The sequence below is a fragment of the Rana temporaria genome, chromosome 13, assembly GCF_905171775.1.
Source record: "Rana temporaria chromosome 13, aRanTem1.1, whole genome shotgun sequence".
Taxonomy (NCBI): Eukaryota; Metazoa; Chordata; class Amphibia; order Anura; family Ranidae; genus Rana; species Rana temporaria.
The window spans coordinates 52,174,174-52,194,134 of record NC_053501.1 but is presented as its reverse complement, the minus strand read 5'-3'; the positions used below and the strand labels follow the sequence as shown (position 1 = coordinate 52,194,134).

Here is a 19,961-nt window from a genome sequence, read left to right as displayed (position 1 = left end):
TGTCCAAACTCAGCAGTGTTGTATCCCCTCCTCACTGCCTGCTTTAACTCCTTGAACCCCACACCAGCATGCTGCAACTAGCATTTCACGTGGTTACAGGGTGCTTGAAGAATGGCCCCATTCACTTGAACAGGTTGTGCTTGGTGCCTGCAAAAAGCCTGCTAAATGCCTGCAAATGCAACAGGGGTGTAAATGCTGCTGTGGCTGTGAAGAAAGGCATTGTGACTGCAGCTAAAGGGGGAGTGGTTGGGAGGCAGTAAAAGCATGGCTCTTCAACTGCTAGTGTGAATGAGCCCTAACAATGTCAAATAACAGAGCCCAGTAGCTGCTTATTTCTTCCTCTATCTCTTTTCCAATCAATGATGCCAAAATCCCAGCTAAATTGAGCAGAGTCAGTATGCGTTGATTAGCAGAAGAAGACACAAAGATACACGCTGCTCACAGGTGAGCTGGCTCCAGCGGCATGCTCTCCTCCATGCAGGAAGCTCGCCCAGTCGCTGTGGCAATTACATACACACATGCGGAGCACTACATATACAAGCAGGGGAGAAGCGGCTAACGTATTTCACACACAAACTGTGCTTTATCAAAGCATTGTACATGTAGTGCTCTTCAGGTCTTTCATTGGTTGCTTTATATGAATAAAGGCTTTTTTGGATCTCAGCTTGGTGTGCAGCCATCCAGACTCTTTGTTTTTGAGTAGAAGAAAACGATCCTCCATGCACGCTCCCAAATGTCTTCAAATGTATTGATGCTTCATAAAAGGCACTGGTACAGCAGATGTTAATGTGTTTTAGCCATGTCCGCCTTGTTCACAACCAAGTAAGCGTCAACTAACGATACATTTTTTAGCTAACACGCCTGCTTAAATCACTATTACACTTTTTTTAAAGTACACCTGTGTCCAGACTATGGACATTTAATTATTTAGGTATTCTTAACAATCATTAAAATGAGCTTTGTGACGGAATGACCCGGGACAAACAGAGACTTTGCAAGGATGAGGGGTACTCCTGTACCGGCGTCACCAAGGAGTCTTATGTCTAGGGTCACCTTATGTCCAATAGGGCCATAGGGTGACTGAGAAATTATATCCTAAATTACAGGACAGGGGACATCACTGATAGTTCATAATGCAGGATCTTGAGATATTGCAAGTGGTTGGTTAATTGTGACCCAACCAGTCAATAGTGACTAATTTCTATGATTAGCCCTGGCTAGTGACATGCTAATTGAGTCATGCTCCTGGAAGACCTTTCATTGTGTGATAACACTGCTTTAAGCCTATTGATGCTCAGAGGTATGAATACCTTTCTGTCAAGCTGTATGCGAAGACAGAACGTCTGTCTAGGGATGTGGATTAAGAAGAGATCATTGTGTGATGGTGTTTTGTTTGAGTTCTGTTAATGAAGGAATGTGCAGTGATTAGATCATGATAATTATAGGCCGGCGCCGACATGTCTAGAATGTTTAGCAATTAGCCATCTGAAAGTGTATTGAAGCCCTCCCAGGGTGTGGGTGGAGAGTTTGATTGTTCCTGTGCCTTTTGGAACAAGTACAGAGCTGCGTGTCTCGTCTTGATTCTGGGGAAATGGGATGGATCGGGTCCTGTTGGTTGGAGTGTCGATAAGCTGTCTTGGATGTGATGGAAGGTTGTAAATAGTGGTGACCGTTACAAGCTTTAAATCAAGCTATTCCTGACATTTCTAGCTGTTTCCTGCCATTGACAAACTGGATGTATAATCTACATGAGAGTGTAAGCCCTAAAAAGGGCCAAGGTGCAGAGTCAAAGGCCACACCACCAGTTCATTACCAGAGCACCCCACAAGCTGTGCAGCTTTGACCAGAGTAAAATAATGCCACTGCTATAGGTGTAGGCCATTTATGTACTTCCCGAAGCCTGGGCATAAAGCTCCCAGAGATGGTATCATTCTGTCCTGCCTTGTTGCTAGGATCTTGCCAAGGCACTCCTAGCCAATTCAAACCCTCTTGCATGTGCTCTCTCTCTCTCCTGTGGCAGTAGCACAGAGCTCAGTGATGCAGAGGAGATAGTGGACTGCACATATGCAAGGGTTTGAGAGCTCACTCCAGTAATGATGGGGTGAGCAGTAACAGCTAGTAGTGTCTTAGCAATGTCCTAGCAGCAAGACAGTATGGGATGATGCCATCTCTGGGGGGTTTTCAAACGGACTTTCAGAGGTATGAAAAAAGGTCTACACCTATGGCAAGGGCATTAGCCAACTTTATTCAAAGCTGCACGCACAGTTTGTTTATATATATATATATATATAGGTACTCCTTACCTGCTTAGGAAGTTTTTTTGTAGAGTTGAACTAACCCTTTAAAACAATGTGACAAATAAGTATTATTTGTAATACACAGGAGCCGATAAGCCCAGACCTTGTATATTATACTGTATAAGTACTGCCAAAAGTTTAGTAAGCAGGTTTCACCCTTAATAATGTAATTTGATGATGATTTGTCCACGATAGGAGGACAGATCACGTACTTGTCATTCAGCTGTTTCTTCCTCTGAGATATGGTCTTCACTTCTTCCTGGTTTTGTTTCTCCATCTTGGTGGCCAAAGCATTAATAGCTTTTATGTGGGCATCATCCACTGTCTCTTGCTACAAAAAAGGCAGGAGTATAAATACAAACACACGCAGTAGATCCCAACCAATGATAATGCTATGGTAAGTTTATCTAGAAATACCTAAGTATTATTTATAATAATTACATGGGGACCAGGGACCTAGGATCAAACCAATGAAAATTATATTGAAATTATTTATAAATATAAAATATTTAAATTATTTATTATTATAAATATATTATTGTCATTTGCATGGCACAAAGGCATGTGCCTAATTATTGGAAAACATTCCAAGGAAATGACAAGCAACTCCATCAACTGATATTTAACATTTGAAGTGCATGTGGGAGGGGCAACATCTCACAGCACTCATGCCTGCTAGTTAGTAGAGTTAGTAGAGGGGACCAAACTAAAACATGTGTTTTAATATAAAAAAAAAACAGGGACCTAAGGACTTAATGTTTGGTACTGACCTTGCTGGAAAATCTCCCTACACTTGGTTCATTTGAATTTATAGCGCATTTATAGTGAGAACGTTATGATTTTTTGTTTAGCTCTGGATATAGTAAAGAGTTAAACATTGTCACATTTTTGGCCCCATTGGGAAGATTTAACTTCCCTTCTTGTCCCCAAAAGTGTCCGAAAACTTCAATAATGTGTTCACGTTGGAAATTTTTCAGTCATCAATTGTTCAGGTGCCAAATGAAGATTTTGGATTTTCCCTAACTTTTTGTCTTGCCAATAATAGCCAACAGAGTATGTGAAATACCCCTACACAGAGTAGGCAAGTGTAACCTTTTTATTTTTTTTTATGTTAATATTATTTTGATGTTTTGTGTACTTTGGCTGTCTGCTCAGCCAGTAAGGGTTGGACTTACGAGTTGCTACAGAGTCAAAAAAGCCCAGTTAGATTGGGTGGGAAAAAAAAAAAACAGAAAAAAAATTCTTTAATACCCCAGATCCAGCTCCACGAAATTCATTCAATTTCCTTGTAAGTTGCAGACAGTGTTCATAGTCTTCTCCAAGATCTCCAACATTAATCATCACCTCCTGAAAAGTAAATTACAACCAGTCAACGTACACTATATGTATATACAGTATACGGAATACACACATTAGAAAGTCAGACACAGAAAATCAGAGTGAGATACATGTAATAACACTGTGGAGGAACAATAAGAAGCTCACCTTCTCTCGGATCCAGGCCTCCACCTGGTCCACCTTCTGCAGGAACTCTAGCAGGTCCCTCTTGTCTTCCAGCATTTTGCCACGAGCAGCTACTGCTTTCTTCAGTTTTTCCCATTCATCCTGGAGCATATGACTTTTTCTATGTATATCAGAATACTTTGGGTGTTGAGAAGTCAGCAGTGAGTTCCCTGTCTGTACATAAACAACAATGATGTAAGTCACAGAGCAAGTTAAACATAGCCATTTTCATAATTTCGAATTTTCAGAGGCATTAATTGTGCTTCCATCTGTTACTGCCAGTCTGCAACCCTCTGGCCACCACCACAACCGAAAATATCCCAAACTGCAGGAAATAAGTGGTCACAGGGCCTGAAACCCTCAGGTCATGGAAATCAAGGCATTTGTTACAGTAACCAACCAGATGGCAGCTGTCATTTTCCTGTTATTTAACTGAAAATCGATTAACAAGGAATAATGGACAACTTCTTCCTCCAGATTTAACACAAAGCACCATTGTAATTGATCACAATGTTCAAAGAAAAACCTGCCTTTACAAGAATTTATTCTATCAAACCCCCATACAACAAAGAGTCCAAATGATGTGTGTCATGAAGGGAAAATAATAAATCAACTAGAAAAATATACATACAGTAATGCAAATGCATTCTAAACAAACAGAAATCATGTTTACAGATCAAATAATAGCAGCTGGCAAAAACATTTAAACAAATGTTGTACAAAGCTATAAATTCATTGTGCTTATTGTGCCAAATAGAAACCATAAAGCAAATATCATGCCTTATATGAAAAGTGAAAAAACAAATATAGATAATAGTCCCAAATAAGTCCAGATTCAATAAAAAGTATGATAAAAGTATTTTCTGTCCGAATATATTCAACATCAAAGTGTACCTCCACCTTAAGTATAAAGGTTTCTTAACAAAATAAGTAGACCCTTTATGTACAAAGACTCACATGAGCTTGTGGATTAATACATCATCTGTAAAGGACATGAAACCGCCTCCAAATCTCCATACATGGTTGGACATACATGGACAAAAGATAGTCAACCGTGACATGAAATAAAAATCAGGAAGGCTCATATAGCGTAAAACAGTATAAATATGTTTATTAGAAAGAAGGAAACAACTAGCCACTCACAATTAAAATAAACAAGTGCTTAGTAATAAAATATTCATCCGGGATTCAATCTGGCCACATCCTGGTTACAGCATATATGGTTTTGTCGCATCTGACTTTATCCGTGGCGTGAAAGCCAATTATATACTCCATTCAAGAGCCTTGCATATAGGTGGATCTGAATAATATCCAAGCCTCGTTTAGATTTCAACATGGTCAAATCATGTCTTTTGCACCAGAACGAAGCAAGATCAGAAACAAGCCTTGTTCTGAAAAAATTGGAAAATGAGAACCAAGCCTCTTAGTGACAAATAGATGGCCAAGCTGTCTGTTTATATACCGGCTATTAAACTCGCAGTCTGTGTGGATGAGGCTTGGTTTATATTTATATTGAAGCTTGGCCTTTTATTACATCTTGGTTTATATCCGGATTGAGGCGTGGCCATCTATTTGTCACAAGGAGGTTTGGTTCTCTTTTTTACATTTTTTGAGAACAAGATTTGGTTCTAACCTCACTTTGTTCTGGGCAAAATACATATTTAGCCATTTTTAAATCTAAACAAGACTTGAAAATTGAATCAAAAATCCCCCTTAATGCAGGGCCTTCCCCTCTTGAATGCAGTATTTAATTGGCATGGTGAAAAGCGTGGCTTCCGCGCCCCCGATTATGCCAGATTGAATTCCGGGACCAGTATTTTATTACTAAATGCTAGTTTATTTTAATCATTGTTAGTAGCTAGTTGTTTCCTTCTTTGTTCATAAAAGTCTTTCTACAGTTTTAAGCTATGTGAGCCTTCCCTGGTTTTTAATTTATATCACAGTTGACTTTTGTGTATGAAGATTTGTCCTTTACAGGTGATGTATTAATCGAAAAGCTCATGTGACTGTACTTAAAGAGTCCACTTGTTTTGTTAAGAGTCCTTTATACTTAAAGCGGTTCTCCACCCTAAAGTGGAGTCCCGCTGATCGGAACCCTCCCCCCCTCCGGTGTCACATTTGACACCTTTCAGGGGGGAGGGGGGTGCAGATACCTGTCTAAAGACAGGTATTTGCACCCACTTCCGGCCACACGCTACGGGCGAAAGACGGGTTTTTCTGACTTCCCGTCTGTTGCCCGTTGTGTGCTGGGAACACTCGGCTCCCAGCACACAGCGTGTGAGCCAATCGGCGGGCACAGCGCGACTCGCGCATGCGCCGTAGGGAACCAGGCAGTGAAGCCGCAGCGCTTCACTTCCTGGTTCCCTCAGCGTGGATGGAGGGGGGAGCAGCAGAGAGACGAGCGATCGCTCGTCCTCTGCTGCGATCAGCGCTGGACTCCAGGACAGGCAAGTGTCCTAATATTAAAAGTCAGCAGCTGCAGTATTTGTAGCTGCTGTCTTTTAATATTTTTTCCCCGTGGCACATCCGCTTTAAGGTGGAGGTACACTTTGGTGTTGAAAATATCCAGACAGAAAAGCCATTTCTCATCACACTTTTTATTGCATCTGGGTTTATTTGGGACTATTATCTATATTTTTCTATTCACTTTTCATTTTTCTAGATACAATATGTGCTTTATGATTTCTATTAGTCACAATAAGCGCTATAGCACTGCAGAGAAAACCCTTATACTCTACCTGCAAAGGTTTATTAGTAGAAAAGAGAATATGGACAGCCACACTCCAAAAAAACCTTGATGGTTGTCTTTATTTTAAAGGATAAATGCACTACAAATCACAGCAAAAAATACAGGGATGAGCAGATGACGCATTTCGCACTATTAACTAGTGCTTAGTCATAGCTAAAATGCGAAACGCGTCACCTGCTCATCCCTGTATTTTTTGCTGTGATTTGTAGTGCATTCATCCTTTTAAATAAAGACGACCATCAAGGTTTTTTTGGAGTGCGGCTGTCCATATTCTCTCTTTTACTAGTTGCCTTGTGCATTGCCAGCACCCTTGATTTCCTGAGAGGATACTGATCATTTAAACATATACACATGGAGCGGTAACTCCCTTTTCCTGCAAAGGTTTATTAATATAGTTTGCTGCTAAGGACCACCTCTCTCTGGCAATTTACAAATTCTAAAGGCAATAAGGGGTAAAGGCTAGGATGCAAGACATAAGTGCACAAGACAGCTCTCCTCTCCAATCTGTTGGTGGAATTATGTCACCATTACTGCTGGTAGACTTTGCTAATGGCTGACACTGCTACCATTAAAGAAAAACCCTGGTAGTTCATTACCTGAATAACAGTTTGAATGTTTGTTTCATGAGCCAGGATCTCAGCCTCAAACACCTGATGTTTTTGCAGCAGTTTCAGTTTACTTTGCAGGTCTTGAGACCCCTGGTAGGCTTCATCATCCAGCTTCTGCATGCGTTCATTAATCCAGTACTGTGCCTGCAGGTTGAAGGCATTAATACAAATAGATTACTATAAGCAATTTAAACTTATAAAGCAGTGTAAAGTTATTATTTAATGTCACATGCTGTAGTACCTCTGTGAAGTTCTGGTAGAAGGTAGCGAGCAGGAATGCGGTCTGCAAATCTTCCCGACGGACCTTGCTAAGTTGCTTCACCTTGTCCCTCCGATCTATGACAGATTTCAGTTTGTGCTGCACCTGTCTTCCTTCCTCTTTTCTACTCACTTCTTGAATTCTGTCTGCTTGTTCTTGCAGCAATGCCACCTACAATAGCCAACAATAATATATAACTGGATTATCCTCAAGTACATACGTATGTGTATAAGCAAATGCCATACAGAATAGTAAAAGATGACCAAACTGTTAGCAGGCCATCACAAAAAAAAATGGAAAAAACAAGATTATAATTTTCTATACTTAGAATTCTTAAAGTGTATTTGAAGCCACATTTTTTTTTAGTTTAAGATGGAATAGAGGATTAGAACCCCTTTCAGATTTGTATTGTTGTCACTGCTAGAGCGATTCTCTTTCCATTTGTCTTGATGGGGTCAGAGTCTAAGGAGGGCTGGAAGGGGACAGAGTTTAGGTGAATGTTAGAGTGAGTCGAGGTGGGACAGAGTGGACTATAGGGGGCCAGAGTTCAAGAGAGGGCTAGAGGGTGCCAGAAGAGGCCAGAGGGTGTAGGAGTTCTGGGAAGGGCCAGAGGGTTCCAGAGTCCTGGGGGGGGGGCAAAAGGGGCATGAAAGGGCCAAAGGGGACAATAGGGGACCAGAGTTCTATTAAGGGCCAAAGTGGGCCAAAGGGGGCTGGAGTTACAGGGAGGGCCATAGTGCGACAGAAGGGGCCAGAGTTCAGGAGAGGGACAGAGGGGGTCAGGGAGGGCCAGAGGAGGCCAGAGTGCTGGGGGGACCTGAATGGGCTAGTGTCCAGGGGAAGGCCAGAGTGGGCCAGAGTTCTGGGGAGGGCCACGGTGAGCAAGTGGCAGCCAAAGATCAAGGAACAGAGTTCTGGCAAGGGCCAGGTGGGCCAAAGTTTTGGCGAGAGCAGGGGGGCTAAGTTCCGTCAAGGGCTGGGGTTGCGGAAATCCAGCAAGGGCTGGTAGGTGCTTGAGCTTCAACGAGGGCTGGAGTTCTGACAAGGGGCAGGGAAACCAGAGTTGGTAAGGGCCAAGGGGGTCGGGGTTTGGTAGGTAGCTCAGTTTCATTTAGGGTCGGATTTCTGGTGAAGGTGGAAAGGGACCGAAGTTCTGGTGAGAGGCAAGGGGGCCAGAGTTCCGACAAGGGTAGAGAGGGTCCAGAGTTAAGACAAGGGTTTAAAAAGAGGCCCGGGGGCCAGAGTTCTGTCAGAGGGTTGGGGTGGCCTGAGTTACGGTGAGGGCCAGGGGGGCTGGAGTTCAGGCAAGGGGTAGGAGGGGCTGGATAAGCTTGAGTTCTGGCTAAGGTTGGTAGGGCCTGAGTTCCAGCAAAGGCTGGGAGGTGCCTCAGTTCCGACAAAGGCCAGATTTCTGGTGAGGGCAGAAATAAGCCAGAGTTCCGGTGTGGGCAAGGGGTCAGAGTTCCGGCAAGGGTCAAGTGGGGCTGGAGTTCAGGAAAGACCTGGGAGTGGCCAGCAAGGGATGGGGTGGGGAGAGTTTTGGGGAGGGATGTGAGGGGCTAGGTGGGTCAGATTTGGCGAGCTGGGGGTCTAAGTTCCGGCGAGAGTTTTCGGCCTGAGTTCTGGCGAGGGCTGGGGGTCTAAGTTCCGGTGAGAGTTTTCGGCCTGAGTTCTGGCGGGGGCTGGGGGTGCTGGAGGTTCGACGAGGGGGGAAGGCAAGTGCTGGGAACAAGAGTTCTGGCAAGGGCCAAGGGGGCTGGAGTTCTGGCAAAGGCTGGGAGGGGCTGGCATGGGTGAGATTTCTGGCGAGATCTGGGGGGCTAGGTTCCCAGAGTTTCTGCAAATGCTTGGAGAGTGGAGTTACGGCGAGGGCTGAGGGGCTGGAATCCTGAGGAGGGCTGGGGGACCAAGAGGGCTGGGGTGACTTGTGTTCCAGAGAGAGCCAAGGGGATGAAGAGCTAACAAGGGCCTAGAGTGGCTGGGGAGCAAGAATTCTGGAGAGGCCTGCTGTGTGAAGATCCAGCAAGTGCTGGGAGGGACCTGTAAGGTGGCCCTCAAAGTACCTTTGAGGGCCCGGATGGGCCGATTTATTTGTGAGGGCCAGAGGGGGGTCAGAGTTCTGGGGAGTACTGGAGAGGCCCAGAGCTCCGGGAAAAGTCTGATGAGGCCGGAAGGGGAGTGGATTCAAGAGGAGGGCTGAAGTTCCAGGAAGGGGCTGGGGAGGGCCAGAAAGGGCTGGAGTTTCAAGGAGGGACAGAATTCCAGAGAGGGCCAGAGGGGGCTGGAGAGAGCCAGAGGGGGCTAGGGAATGCCAGAGTTCCAGAGGGCCAGAGAAGTCCAGAGTTCCAGGGAGGGCCAGAGAGGCAGGAGTTCTGGGGGGGATTAGAAGAGGCAGAAGAGGGCCAGAGTTCCGGGAAGGGTCTGACCAATGTTACCAGGACTAAAACTGAAATAAAATCCAAAACTTTGAGTTGTCGCCAAACAGGAATAGAGCGGAAATCTTCTAAAGGGAACACCTGGTGACAACTGTCTAAGAGGGAATTTCCCTTACTTTGAACAGATTCCTCTTCATTTCTTGACATATCTACAGATCAAATGGTGAAGGGAAATCTCCCAACTGGGACACAGATGGTAACCCCAGACAAGGGTTTTTAGCAATCTCCTACTGTATCCAAAATGGACAAGAAAATAAAAAAAACTTTTGCCTTTAGATATTCTTTGACGGTTCTGAAGATAGCTTGTTGTTCTATAGTGTATTATTGCAAGCAATAATCAAATTGATTACATTGATTGATTACATCACATGCTAACTATGGATAAGTGAATATGCCTGGATTAAGTTGACCAACACTTTAGCAAATTTGTTAGAAGTTCCCAAACTTTGTTGCTAATCCCATTGACATATATGGGGAGTGAATATTTTCATTCAATTCTGGCCATTTGTTGGGCTAATAAGCAAGTTTTTTTTGCACAAATAGAATTGGAAGCCGGGCACTGTCATTGGAGCCATGTATAAAAGCTAAAATAAAATAAAATAAATCTCTCCCGAGTCCCTACACATAACTGTAAGCTCTTCTGAACAACTTTGGGTTGATTTGCTAAAACTCTCAGCTCTGCATAGAAGTTAATCAGCTTCCAGTTTTTTTTTTCTCAAAGCTTAATTGAACAAGCTGAGGAATAGAAGCTGATCGGCTACCATGCACAGCTCCACCAGATTTTGCACTCTCCAGTTTAAGAAAATCAACCCCACAGTGACAACATGTCTGCTTTAAAGCGGTTCTCCACCCTAAAGTGGAGTCCCGCTGATCGGAACCCGCCCCCCCTCCGGTGTCACATTTGACACCTTTCAGGGGGGTGCAGATACCTGTCTAAAGACAGGTATTTGCACCCACTTCCGGCCACACGCTACGGGCGAAAGACGGGTTTTTCTGACTTCCCGTCTGTCGCCCGTTGTGTGCTGGGAACACTCGGCTCCCAGCACACAGCGTGTGAGCCAATCGGCGGGCGCAGCGCGACTTGCGCATGCGCCGTAGGGAACCGGGCAGTGAAGCCGCAGCGCTTCACTTCCTGGTTCCCTCAGCGTGGATGGCGGGGGGAGCAGCAGAGAGAAGAGCGATCGCTTGTGCTCTGCTGCGATCAGCGCTGGACTCCAGGACAGGTAAATGTCCTAATATTAAAAGTCAGCAGCTGCAGTATTTGTAGCTGCTGGCTTTTAATATTTTTTCCCCATGGCACATCCGCTTTAAGTCCACCCCTTTATTGAAAGGGTGCTCAGTTATCCATTCCTTCACATTCCTTGTGACTCTACTGACCATGGACAAAGGCTATGAATTGCATTATAGATTGTCCCTGATTTCTGAGTTCAAACCTCCAAAGTATTTTGGCCAAAGGTTTGCGATTGGCGCAGTGAACCCGAACATCATCGCTAGTGCAAAGGTATTGTTGCCATTAAATTAACCATGGTGTTACCAAACACCCCTTTAATATCTGGGAAGTTGTATGGAAAACCCAATCAGTTAGGACAGGGTTTGGGTTTTAATTTTACAACAGATTTGCTTTAAAACAAATGCAGTCCTGACATTTTTTAAATCAGTGTAAATTAAATGTGTATAAAACAAGCACTCTCTGCACTTATTTTCCTACCCCTACTTTTTCTAAGAAAATATAACGTTTTCTCCATTATTCATAAAATTACTGTGGAATGTCTTCTTTACATTAGGTTGTTAGTCTCTTGCTTGTTTAATAAAAACAATATACAGTAACCATGTACCTTTTCATCCTGGGAATAGAGAAGCTTTTCAAAGGCTTCATGTTTTTTGATCAGCTGTTCTATTTCTCCAGCAGTGGCCCCAAGATCACCAGACTTTAGAGTGGCCTGTCAAATACAGAAAGAATCATTAAAAAAAACTTCCACTAAACCAATGTTTGCATTTAAATTGGTCACATAAGATTGGCCCAGTGTAATTTTCTGAGAAACCACCATACCAAAAATACCTCCTGTTTATGGGGTACACTCAATGCACAAAAAAAGGACTTACAGGTTGCCATTCCTGCTCTTTATAACAAAGCTCAGTAGGTCTGAACCAGAAAAAAATATCTTTCTGCCACAGGTGCTTATGTAGAGGAGGAGGTGGGTATTGCAAGAGTAAGAAAGGTGTACTTGAGTTCAACAGCACAACATTTTTAAAGTATTTTCTGTTTCTTTTTTTAAGCAAATGTAATGGAATAATAATCCATAAAACTAAGATCTGAAGCACAGAGGTAACAGCATAAGCTGTTGGTACATATATTTTTCTTCCCATGTGTTACTCCAGCACAGTTCAGAGTCCCCAAGTGGAGAACAGGCCCATCCTTATCTTAGTGCTATACCTGGTACTTGAGCTACCAACACTTCAACCTTTCTGGTTCTGGTCATCAATCCTCAGGAATGATGCGCTTGAACTTCAGAGAGTCCAGAGAAGGCCAACAATGCTAATTAGGGGCGAGACACAGGCCTCGTACACACGACCGAGTTTCTCTGCAAAAACCAGCAAGAAACTTTCTGGGAGATATTTTTTTTGCAGAGGAAACCGGTCGTGTGTACATTTTCGTCGAGGAAACTGTCGAGAAACTCGACGAGCCAAAAAGAGGGCAAGTTCTGTATTTCTTCGATGGGAATGGAGAAACTTGCCTTGTCGAGTTCCTCGACAGCCTAACAAGGAACTCGAGGAGGAAAACGATGTGTTTCGCCCGTCGAGTTCCTCGGTCGTGTGTACGAGGCTTCAGTTATGTGGAACAACTACAAACATTAAACGTATTCTCCCAGGAGAAGAGACACTTAAGATGGGATATGATCACAATAAATAGACCTTTAACCTGGTGACTCTAGCATTGGGAGGAAACCTTTTTAACCTAAGGTCTCTAAAGAGGACACACAGCCACAAAAATAAGTCAGACAAGAAGCAGTTCAATCTTAAACTGTAAGAACGTTAAGAATATAGGGCCAAATCCTCAAAAGAGATACGACGGAGTAACTGCTGTTACTCCGTCGTATGCCTGGTCCTAACTATGGAACTGATCCACAGAATCAGTTTTCCATAGTTAGGGAGAAGATCCGGCATGTGTAATTGAATTACACTGCCGGATCTTAGGATGCAGTACCGCATCCGCCGCTGGGGGCGAAATGCCGCCTCGGGTATGCAAATTATCACTTACGAAGATCCACGAAGCTTTTCTGCTTCGTTTTTTCTCCGTAAGTATTAAGTTGCATACGCAAAATTAGGGCTGCTTTTACATGGTGTAAAGTTAGTACACCATGTAAAAGCAGACCCTTCTGTCTAGCGACGCGTTTTTTTTTTTCGAATTTGAATTTTTTTTTTCGCGCCATATCTTTTTTTTTTTTCGACGCAACTTTATTGACCCGTCGCAATCCACAAAGCCCGACGTAACGTAATTTCGCACTATGCACGTCAGGAAAATGACGTCACGAGCATGCGCAGTACGGCCGGCGCGGGAGCGCGCCTCATTTAAATGGGAATCGCCCCCATGAAATGAGGAACGCCTTGCGCCGGCGGAATTTAAGTTACATGGCCAGAAATTTCTAGGTAAGTGCTTTGTGGATCGGACACTTAGGTAGAAATTTTAAGGCAGTGGAACTTAAATTAGAAATTCGCCGTTACGCCGGGTCTTTGTGGATTGGCCCATAGAACTTTCTTCCACAGTTGGTGGTGTCAGTGGGGAGTGAAGATAAATTAAAAAAACTTTAGATGTGTTTATTAGAAAAAAAAGATGTACAGGGATATTGAAAATGGTAGAGACTAAATGAATGAATTGGTGTCTTTATTCAACCTTACTAACTATGTAACCTTTATCTAACCCCCTAAATCTAACCCTCTCAGCCTGAACTTTAACTTTAACTTAACCCCTAATCATAACACTTTACTTCAACCTAACCCCTAATCGTAACTCTTATTTTTAACCTAACCTTCAACTTAAACCTAACCCTTAATACTAATATACTGAATTTATTAAAATCAGTTAAAATGGTTTTACATTTTGGATAGAATGGGGAATGATTAGAACCACTGTTGGGGTTTTACTGCTACACAGATTTTAGAGAGATCTCCCCTCACTTATTATCCTGGGACAGGCACAAAAGTGAGAAAAGATGACATTTCTAATAGCAATACATGAATACAGGAGTAGAGTAGGGGAAGGCTAGGACCACTTTTAGCTTTTATTCGCATCTGTTGCAGATTTTTCATCACTCCCAGTCTGGGGAAACCATTGTTATTGGGACAGCAAGTGGGTAGAAATCTCTTTAACGAAGCCCCAGATAGCAGCAAAAACCTGATAGGGGTTGTATTCCTTACCCTTTCAGACAAGGGCTCTCTTTCATCTTGCGCAATATGTATATAATGAACAAATTCCAAGACTCCATCAGTCTGAATATTAGCTCTTGAAATCTCAGCATCTGGAAAGAGCTCTTGCGGTGGCGAAGAATGTTTACACTACTCCATAAAAAAGCTTTTGTCCTATGGCAGTACAGGGATAAAAAGTTCACTGTATGGTTTGCCATTATTTACTGAAAATAAATATCTACTTGGAAGTAAACTGAGCCCACAGACCGCTTTTACTTGACAATATGCTTTGGGTCTTTAGAACAGATGTTTTTCCGAGTAATATATTATGCCTCGTATTTGTGGAATTTGTTTGAACGGATGGTAGTATATAAGCCTAGTAATAAAGGAACGTTAAAAAAAAACCAAAAAAAAAAAATGAAGCTGTCCTGATTGATTTTCGGGAACTGTAGACGAGAACCATAATGCCACATTTTTTTCATTTAGAATAAAAAAACACCTAACATGTATCTGATTGACTAAGTGCAAACAGCTGCTTAAAAGCAACGGTACATGATTTCAAAACAAAATCCCATAGACTAAAGAATTCCTCCACAAGTTAACCCATTTGTAACCGGTAGAATATGAGACACCACAATAACAATCATTGGAGCATTAACTTCAGCGGGCATGTGTTATTTTACTGCAGCATTTTTATGAAAAAAAAATTGGTGTGACTTTCACATTTTTGCAAGCTTGCTTCTTCTTTATTTTATTAATTTAAATACATTAGTTTGTAGATTGGCAACTGGAGGGAGCAAACGCCCAATTTGCAATTACTCCACTTGCCTTCTTAACAGCTGTAAGAAATAGGACATTCGTTAAACAGGGAACGCATTGATTTCAGTGATTCAGCCAACTTGCAGACTTCAGCGAAGGAACACCATGGCCTCATGCACACTGGGCATTTAACCCCTATGCATGTGGCTCCAGGGTTTAAGTACTGGTGGAAGGTACAGGTGCACCGTCCAGCTCTGCTTCCAGCAGTATGCCAGGAGTCGCTTAGGGCATGTAGAATCCACATTAAAATATCAATTTCACAAACGGTTTCCAAAATATAAAAAACTTGCCATAGTGTAAAAACCTTAAAACTTTAATTGTAAATAAAAAAAACATTGCACTTTTGACAAGGAGAGTACATAATTGCATTGTAATTGAATTCAAGCTGTCAGGCTAATCGTAACCACCCATCCTTCTGGGAATCGAAAAGTGCAATGACGTCAGCATGTCGCTCCACCCTACGCACTTCATCAAAAGTTGTCATCAGGAGGACAGGCGCCCCAGATGATGTCATCTTATGATGAAAGGCGTAGGGTTGCGAATAGATGGCTCCAATGTGGTTATATGCTCTCCTTGTCGTAAATGCAATAATTTTTTGGATTTACAATAAAGGTTTTAAGGTTATTTACACTATGATGAGTTTTTTATATTTTGGAAACTGATTGTGATATCAATATTTGGATGCAATTTCTTCATGCCCTAAGTGACTCCTGGCATGTATAAAGGCCCTGGAACTGAGACCCTGTAAGAGCTGTAAAAAAGAACTACTGCTGGCGCTTATTCTTCAGTAGCACACAGTCACTTGCATCCGCCATATGGAAGATATTGTATTCTAAACATTAGATTGCCTTGATCGCTGCCCAATGACAGTGATGAATTGCTTTTTTTGCTTTTCAGCATTTATCCTATCACTGTCATTGTCAAACTGCAACTACATGAGAATAAGCACATATTTGTAACTGTCCCAATAATGTACCTGTGCAAGTAAATTCTTGCTTGTGGTTATGTATCTGGGCATGCAAAGACATCCACTTCAGCTTAGCCAAAAGTAAATGTGTATAGTACATCTGGAAGGTGGTGTTACCTGTAGGGAAGTTAGAATCTGCCTGCAGACCTTTCCCCTCTTAAATCTATGGGACACATAATCATGTAGCTAAGTTTTTATCATTACTGATGCAGACCTAATATCTAGGCAAATTTGCCTACTTGTTACATAAAGTGTACGTAAACACAAAATCTATTTTTCTGTATGTTTGGCATCATGTCTCACTCAGGGCCGGCACTACCACTAGGCGAAGTAGGCAGATGCCTAGAGCGCACTATCACCTAGGGCGCAACCACAGACTCTGTCCTGTTTGAGCTCGGCTCTTCTCTCCTGATCGCTCGCCCCATTCGGTGTCGAACAAATCCGTTGTGTGCCGCCACCAATCCCCCATGTGTCCCGCTGAGTGCCTCGCTGTGCTGTCACATCTCCTTAGACAGGTATATCACACAGCGCTGCTCCGGGACTCCTTTGCTCCAGCCTGTCCCTCTGGTGCGGTGCTGTGTGTTTGTGTGTGCAGCGGAGGGGCGGAGCTCAACGGAGATAGGAGCATTGAGAGGAGCAGCTGACCTCCCACCCAGCATGGACTCTGAGGAGCGGGTGGATGGCACTAGCCTGGCCCCTGAGCAGAGCCCTGATGATAGTCGATGAAGCCACAAACAGCAGAGGTAAAGGAGGAGGACGGATTTTCCCCAAACTACATTGAGCTCTATGTGGGGGGGGGGTGGTGTGTGTGAGTAGTGCAGGAAGTAGGAGTCAGGTAGGGGGGTCAGTGTATGTGTCAGGTAAGGGGGGTCAGTGTATGTGTCAGGTAGGGGGGTCAGTGTATGTGTCAGGTAAGGGGGGTATGTGTCAGGTAAGGGGGGTCAGTGTATGTGTCAGGTAGGGGAGGTCAGTGTATGTGATTGTGTCAGGTAATGGGTATCAGTGTATGTGTCAGGTAAGGGGGGTCAGTGTATGTGTCAGGTAAGGGGGGTCAGTGTATGTGTCAGGTAGGGGGGTCAGTGTATGTGTCAGGTAGGCGGGTCATTGTATGTGTCAAGTAGGCGGGTCATTGTACAGGTGGTTCTCAAAAAATTAGCATATTGTGATGAAGTTCATTATTTTCTGTAATGTACTGATAAACATTAGACTTTCATATATTTTAGATTCATTACACACAACTGAAGTAGTTCAAGCCTTTTTATTGTTTTAATATTGATGATTTTGGCATACAGCTCATGAAAACCCCAAATTCCTATCTCAAAAAATTAGCATATTTCATCCGACCAATAAAAGTAAAGTGTTTTTAATAAAAAAAAAGTCAACCTTCAAAAAATTATGTTCAGTTATGCACTCATTACTTGGTCGGGAATCCTTTTGCAGAAATGACTGCTTCAATGCGGCGTGGCATGGAGGCAATCAGCCTGTGGCACTGCTGAGGTGTTATGGAGGCCCAGGATGCTTCGGTAGCGGCCTTAAGCTCATCCAGAGTGTTGGGTCTTGCGTCTCTCAACTTTCTCTTCCCAATATCCCACAGATTCTCTATGGGGTTCAGGTCAGGAGAGTTGGCAGGCCAATTGAGCACAGTAATACCATGGTCAGTAAACCATTTACCAGTGGTTTTGGCACTGTGAGTAGGTGCCAGGTCGTGCTGAAAAATGAAATCTTCATCTCCATAAAGCTTTTCAGCAGATGGAAGCATGAAGTGCTCCAAAATCACCTGATAGCTAGCTGCATTCACCCTGCCCTTGATAAAACACAGTGGACCAACACCAGCAGCTGACATGGCACCCCAGACCATCACTGACTGTGGGTACTTCTGGACTTCAGGCATTTTGGCATTTCCCTCTCCCCAGTCTTCCTCCAGACTCTGGCACCTTGATTACCGAATGACATGCAAAATTTGCTTTCATCCGAAAAAAGTACTTTGGACCACTGAGCAACAGTCCAGTGTTGCTTCTCTGTAGCCCAGGTCAGGCGCTTCTGCCGCTGTTTCTGGTTCAAAAGTGGCTTGACCTGGGGAATGCGGCACCTGTAGCCCATTTCCTGCACACGCCTGTACACGGTGGCTCTGGATGTTTCTACTCCAGACTCAGTCCACTGCTTCCGCAGGTCCCCCAAGGTCTGGAATCGGTCCTTCTCCACAATCTTCCTCAGGGTCCGGTCACCTCTTCTCGTTGTGCAGACTTCCCACTGAGGTGCCTTGATACAGCACTCTGGGAACAGCCTATTCGTTCAGAAATTTCTTTCTGTGTCTTACCCTCTTGCTTGAGGGTGTCAATGATGGCCTTCTGGACAGCAGTCAGGTCGGCAGTCTTACCCATGATTGCGGTTTGGAGTAATGAACCAGGCTGGGAGTTTTTAAAAGCCTCAGGAATCTTTTGCAGGTGTTTAGAGTTAATTAGTTGATTCAGATGATTAGGTTAAGAGCTCGTTTAGAGAACCTTTTCATGATATGCTAATTTTTTGAGATAGGAATTCGGGGTTTTCATGAGCTGTATGCCAAAATCATCAATATTAAAACAATAAAAAGGCTTGAACTACTTCAGTTGTGTGTAATGAATCTAAAATATATGAAAGTCTAATGTTTATCAGTACATTACAGAAAATAATGAACTTTATCACAATATGGTAATTTTTTGAGAACCACCTGTATGTGTCAGGTAAGGGGGGTCAGTGTATGCATCAGGTAGGGGGGTCAGTGTATGTGTCAGGTCAGTGTAGGGGACAGGTAGGTCAGTGTAGGGGTTATGTGGGTCAGTGTATGTGTCAGGGGGTCAGTGTAGGGGTCAGATAGGACACATGTGTTGCAAGGGTAAAGTGAAGTCAGGTGCACACCCAGGGGGGGGGAGATTGGGTTTCGCCTAGGGTGTCAAAGATCCTTGCACCAGCCCTGTGTCTCATGAAATACAGGAATTATTTTTTGTGAATCTGTTTCAGGGTCTCCTTCCTAGAGATCCTACCACAAGCAGCACATCCTGTTGCAAGCTGACAAACGTAAGCCGCTGCCTAACAGTTAACAGCACCATTGTCAGCCTGCAGTATGAGCTGTATTAGTTGGCCATTGTGTTGCCTACCTGCCAATCTTATAGACCCTGATAGACGGCCCAATGGCCAGCTTAACCACTTGCCGCCCGCCAATGACAGATTGACGTCGGCAAAGTGGTTGCAATATCCTGAGTGGATGTCATATGACGTCCTCGGGATATTGAGCCGATGCGCGCCCCCGGGGGCACGCATCATGGCGATCGTTGTTGCAGGGTGTCAGTCTGACACCCCGCAACACCGATCTAGGTAAAGAGTCTCTCATGAAGACTCTTTACCACGTGATCAACCATGTCAAATCACGGGTGATCACGATGTAAACAGGAAAAGCCAGTAATCAGCTTTTCCTCACTTGCGTCTGTCAGACACGAGTAGAGGAGAGCCGATCGGCTGCTCCGCTGACAGGGGGGGTTTGTGCTGATTGATTATCAGCACAGCCCCCCCGAGGATGCCCACTGGACCACCAGGGATGCCCACTGGACCACTAGGGATGTAAAACAAAGGTATGCCACCCGAGGATGCCACTAGACCACCAGGGATGTAAAACAAAGGTATGCCACCCTAGACCACCAGGGATGACACAAATAATGGATGCCAATCAGTGCCCGCAATGGATGCCAATCAGTACCCACAATGGGCATCACTGATTGGCAGGCATTGTTTGGCACTGATTGGCATCCATTAGTACAACACATACATGCCCATCAGTGCCCATCTATGCCCATCCGTGCCACCTATCAGTGCCCATCCATGCCGCCTATCCTTGCCCATCCATGCCGCCTATCCGTGCCCATCCGTGCCGCCTATCCGTGCCCATC

General features: G+C 43.9%; 1 protein-coding gene across 2 annotated transcripts in view; it reads right to left on the bottom strand.

The window, feature by feature from the left end:
• Positions 1-19,961, bottom strand: part of SPTBN5 (spectrin beta, non-erythrocytic 5) — a 347,370-nt gene that overhangs the window by 87,096 nt on the left and 240,313 nt on the right. For both annotated transcript variants that reach the window (XM_040332524.1, XM_040332525.1), the window contains exons 35-40: positions 11,687-11,791; positions 7,399-7,587; positions 7,146-7,301; positions 3,783-3,974; positions 3,549-3,644; positions 2,510-2,628 (exon numbers count right to left, since the gene is read on the bottom strand). In XM_040332524.1, the coding sequence (XP_040188458.1) occupies positions 2,510-2,628; positions 3,549-3,644; positions 3,783-3,974; positions 7,146-7,301; positions 7,399-7,587; positions 11,687-11,791 (857 nt within the window). The remainder of the gene's footprint in view (positions 1-2,509; positions 2,629-3,548; positions 3,645-3,782; positions 3,975-7,145; positions 7,302-7,398; positions 7,588-11,686; positions 11,792-19,961) is intronic.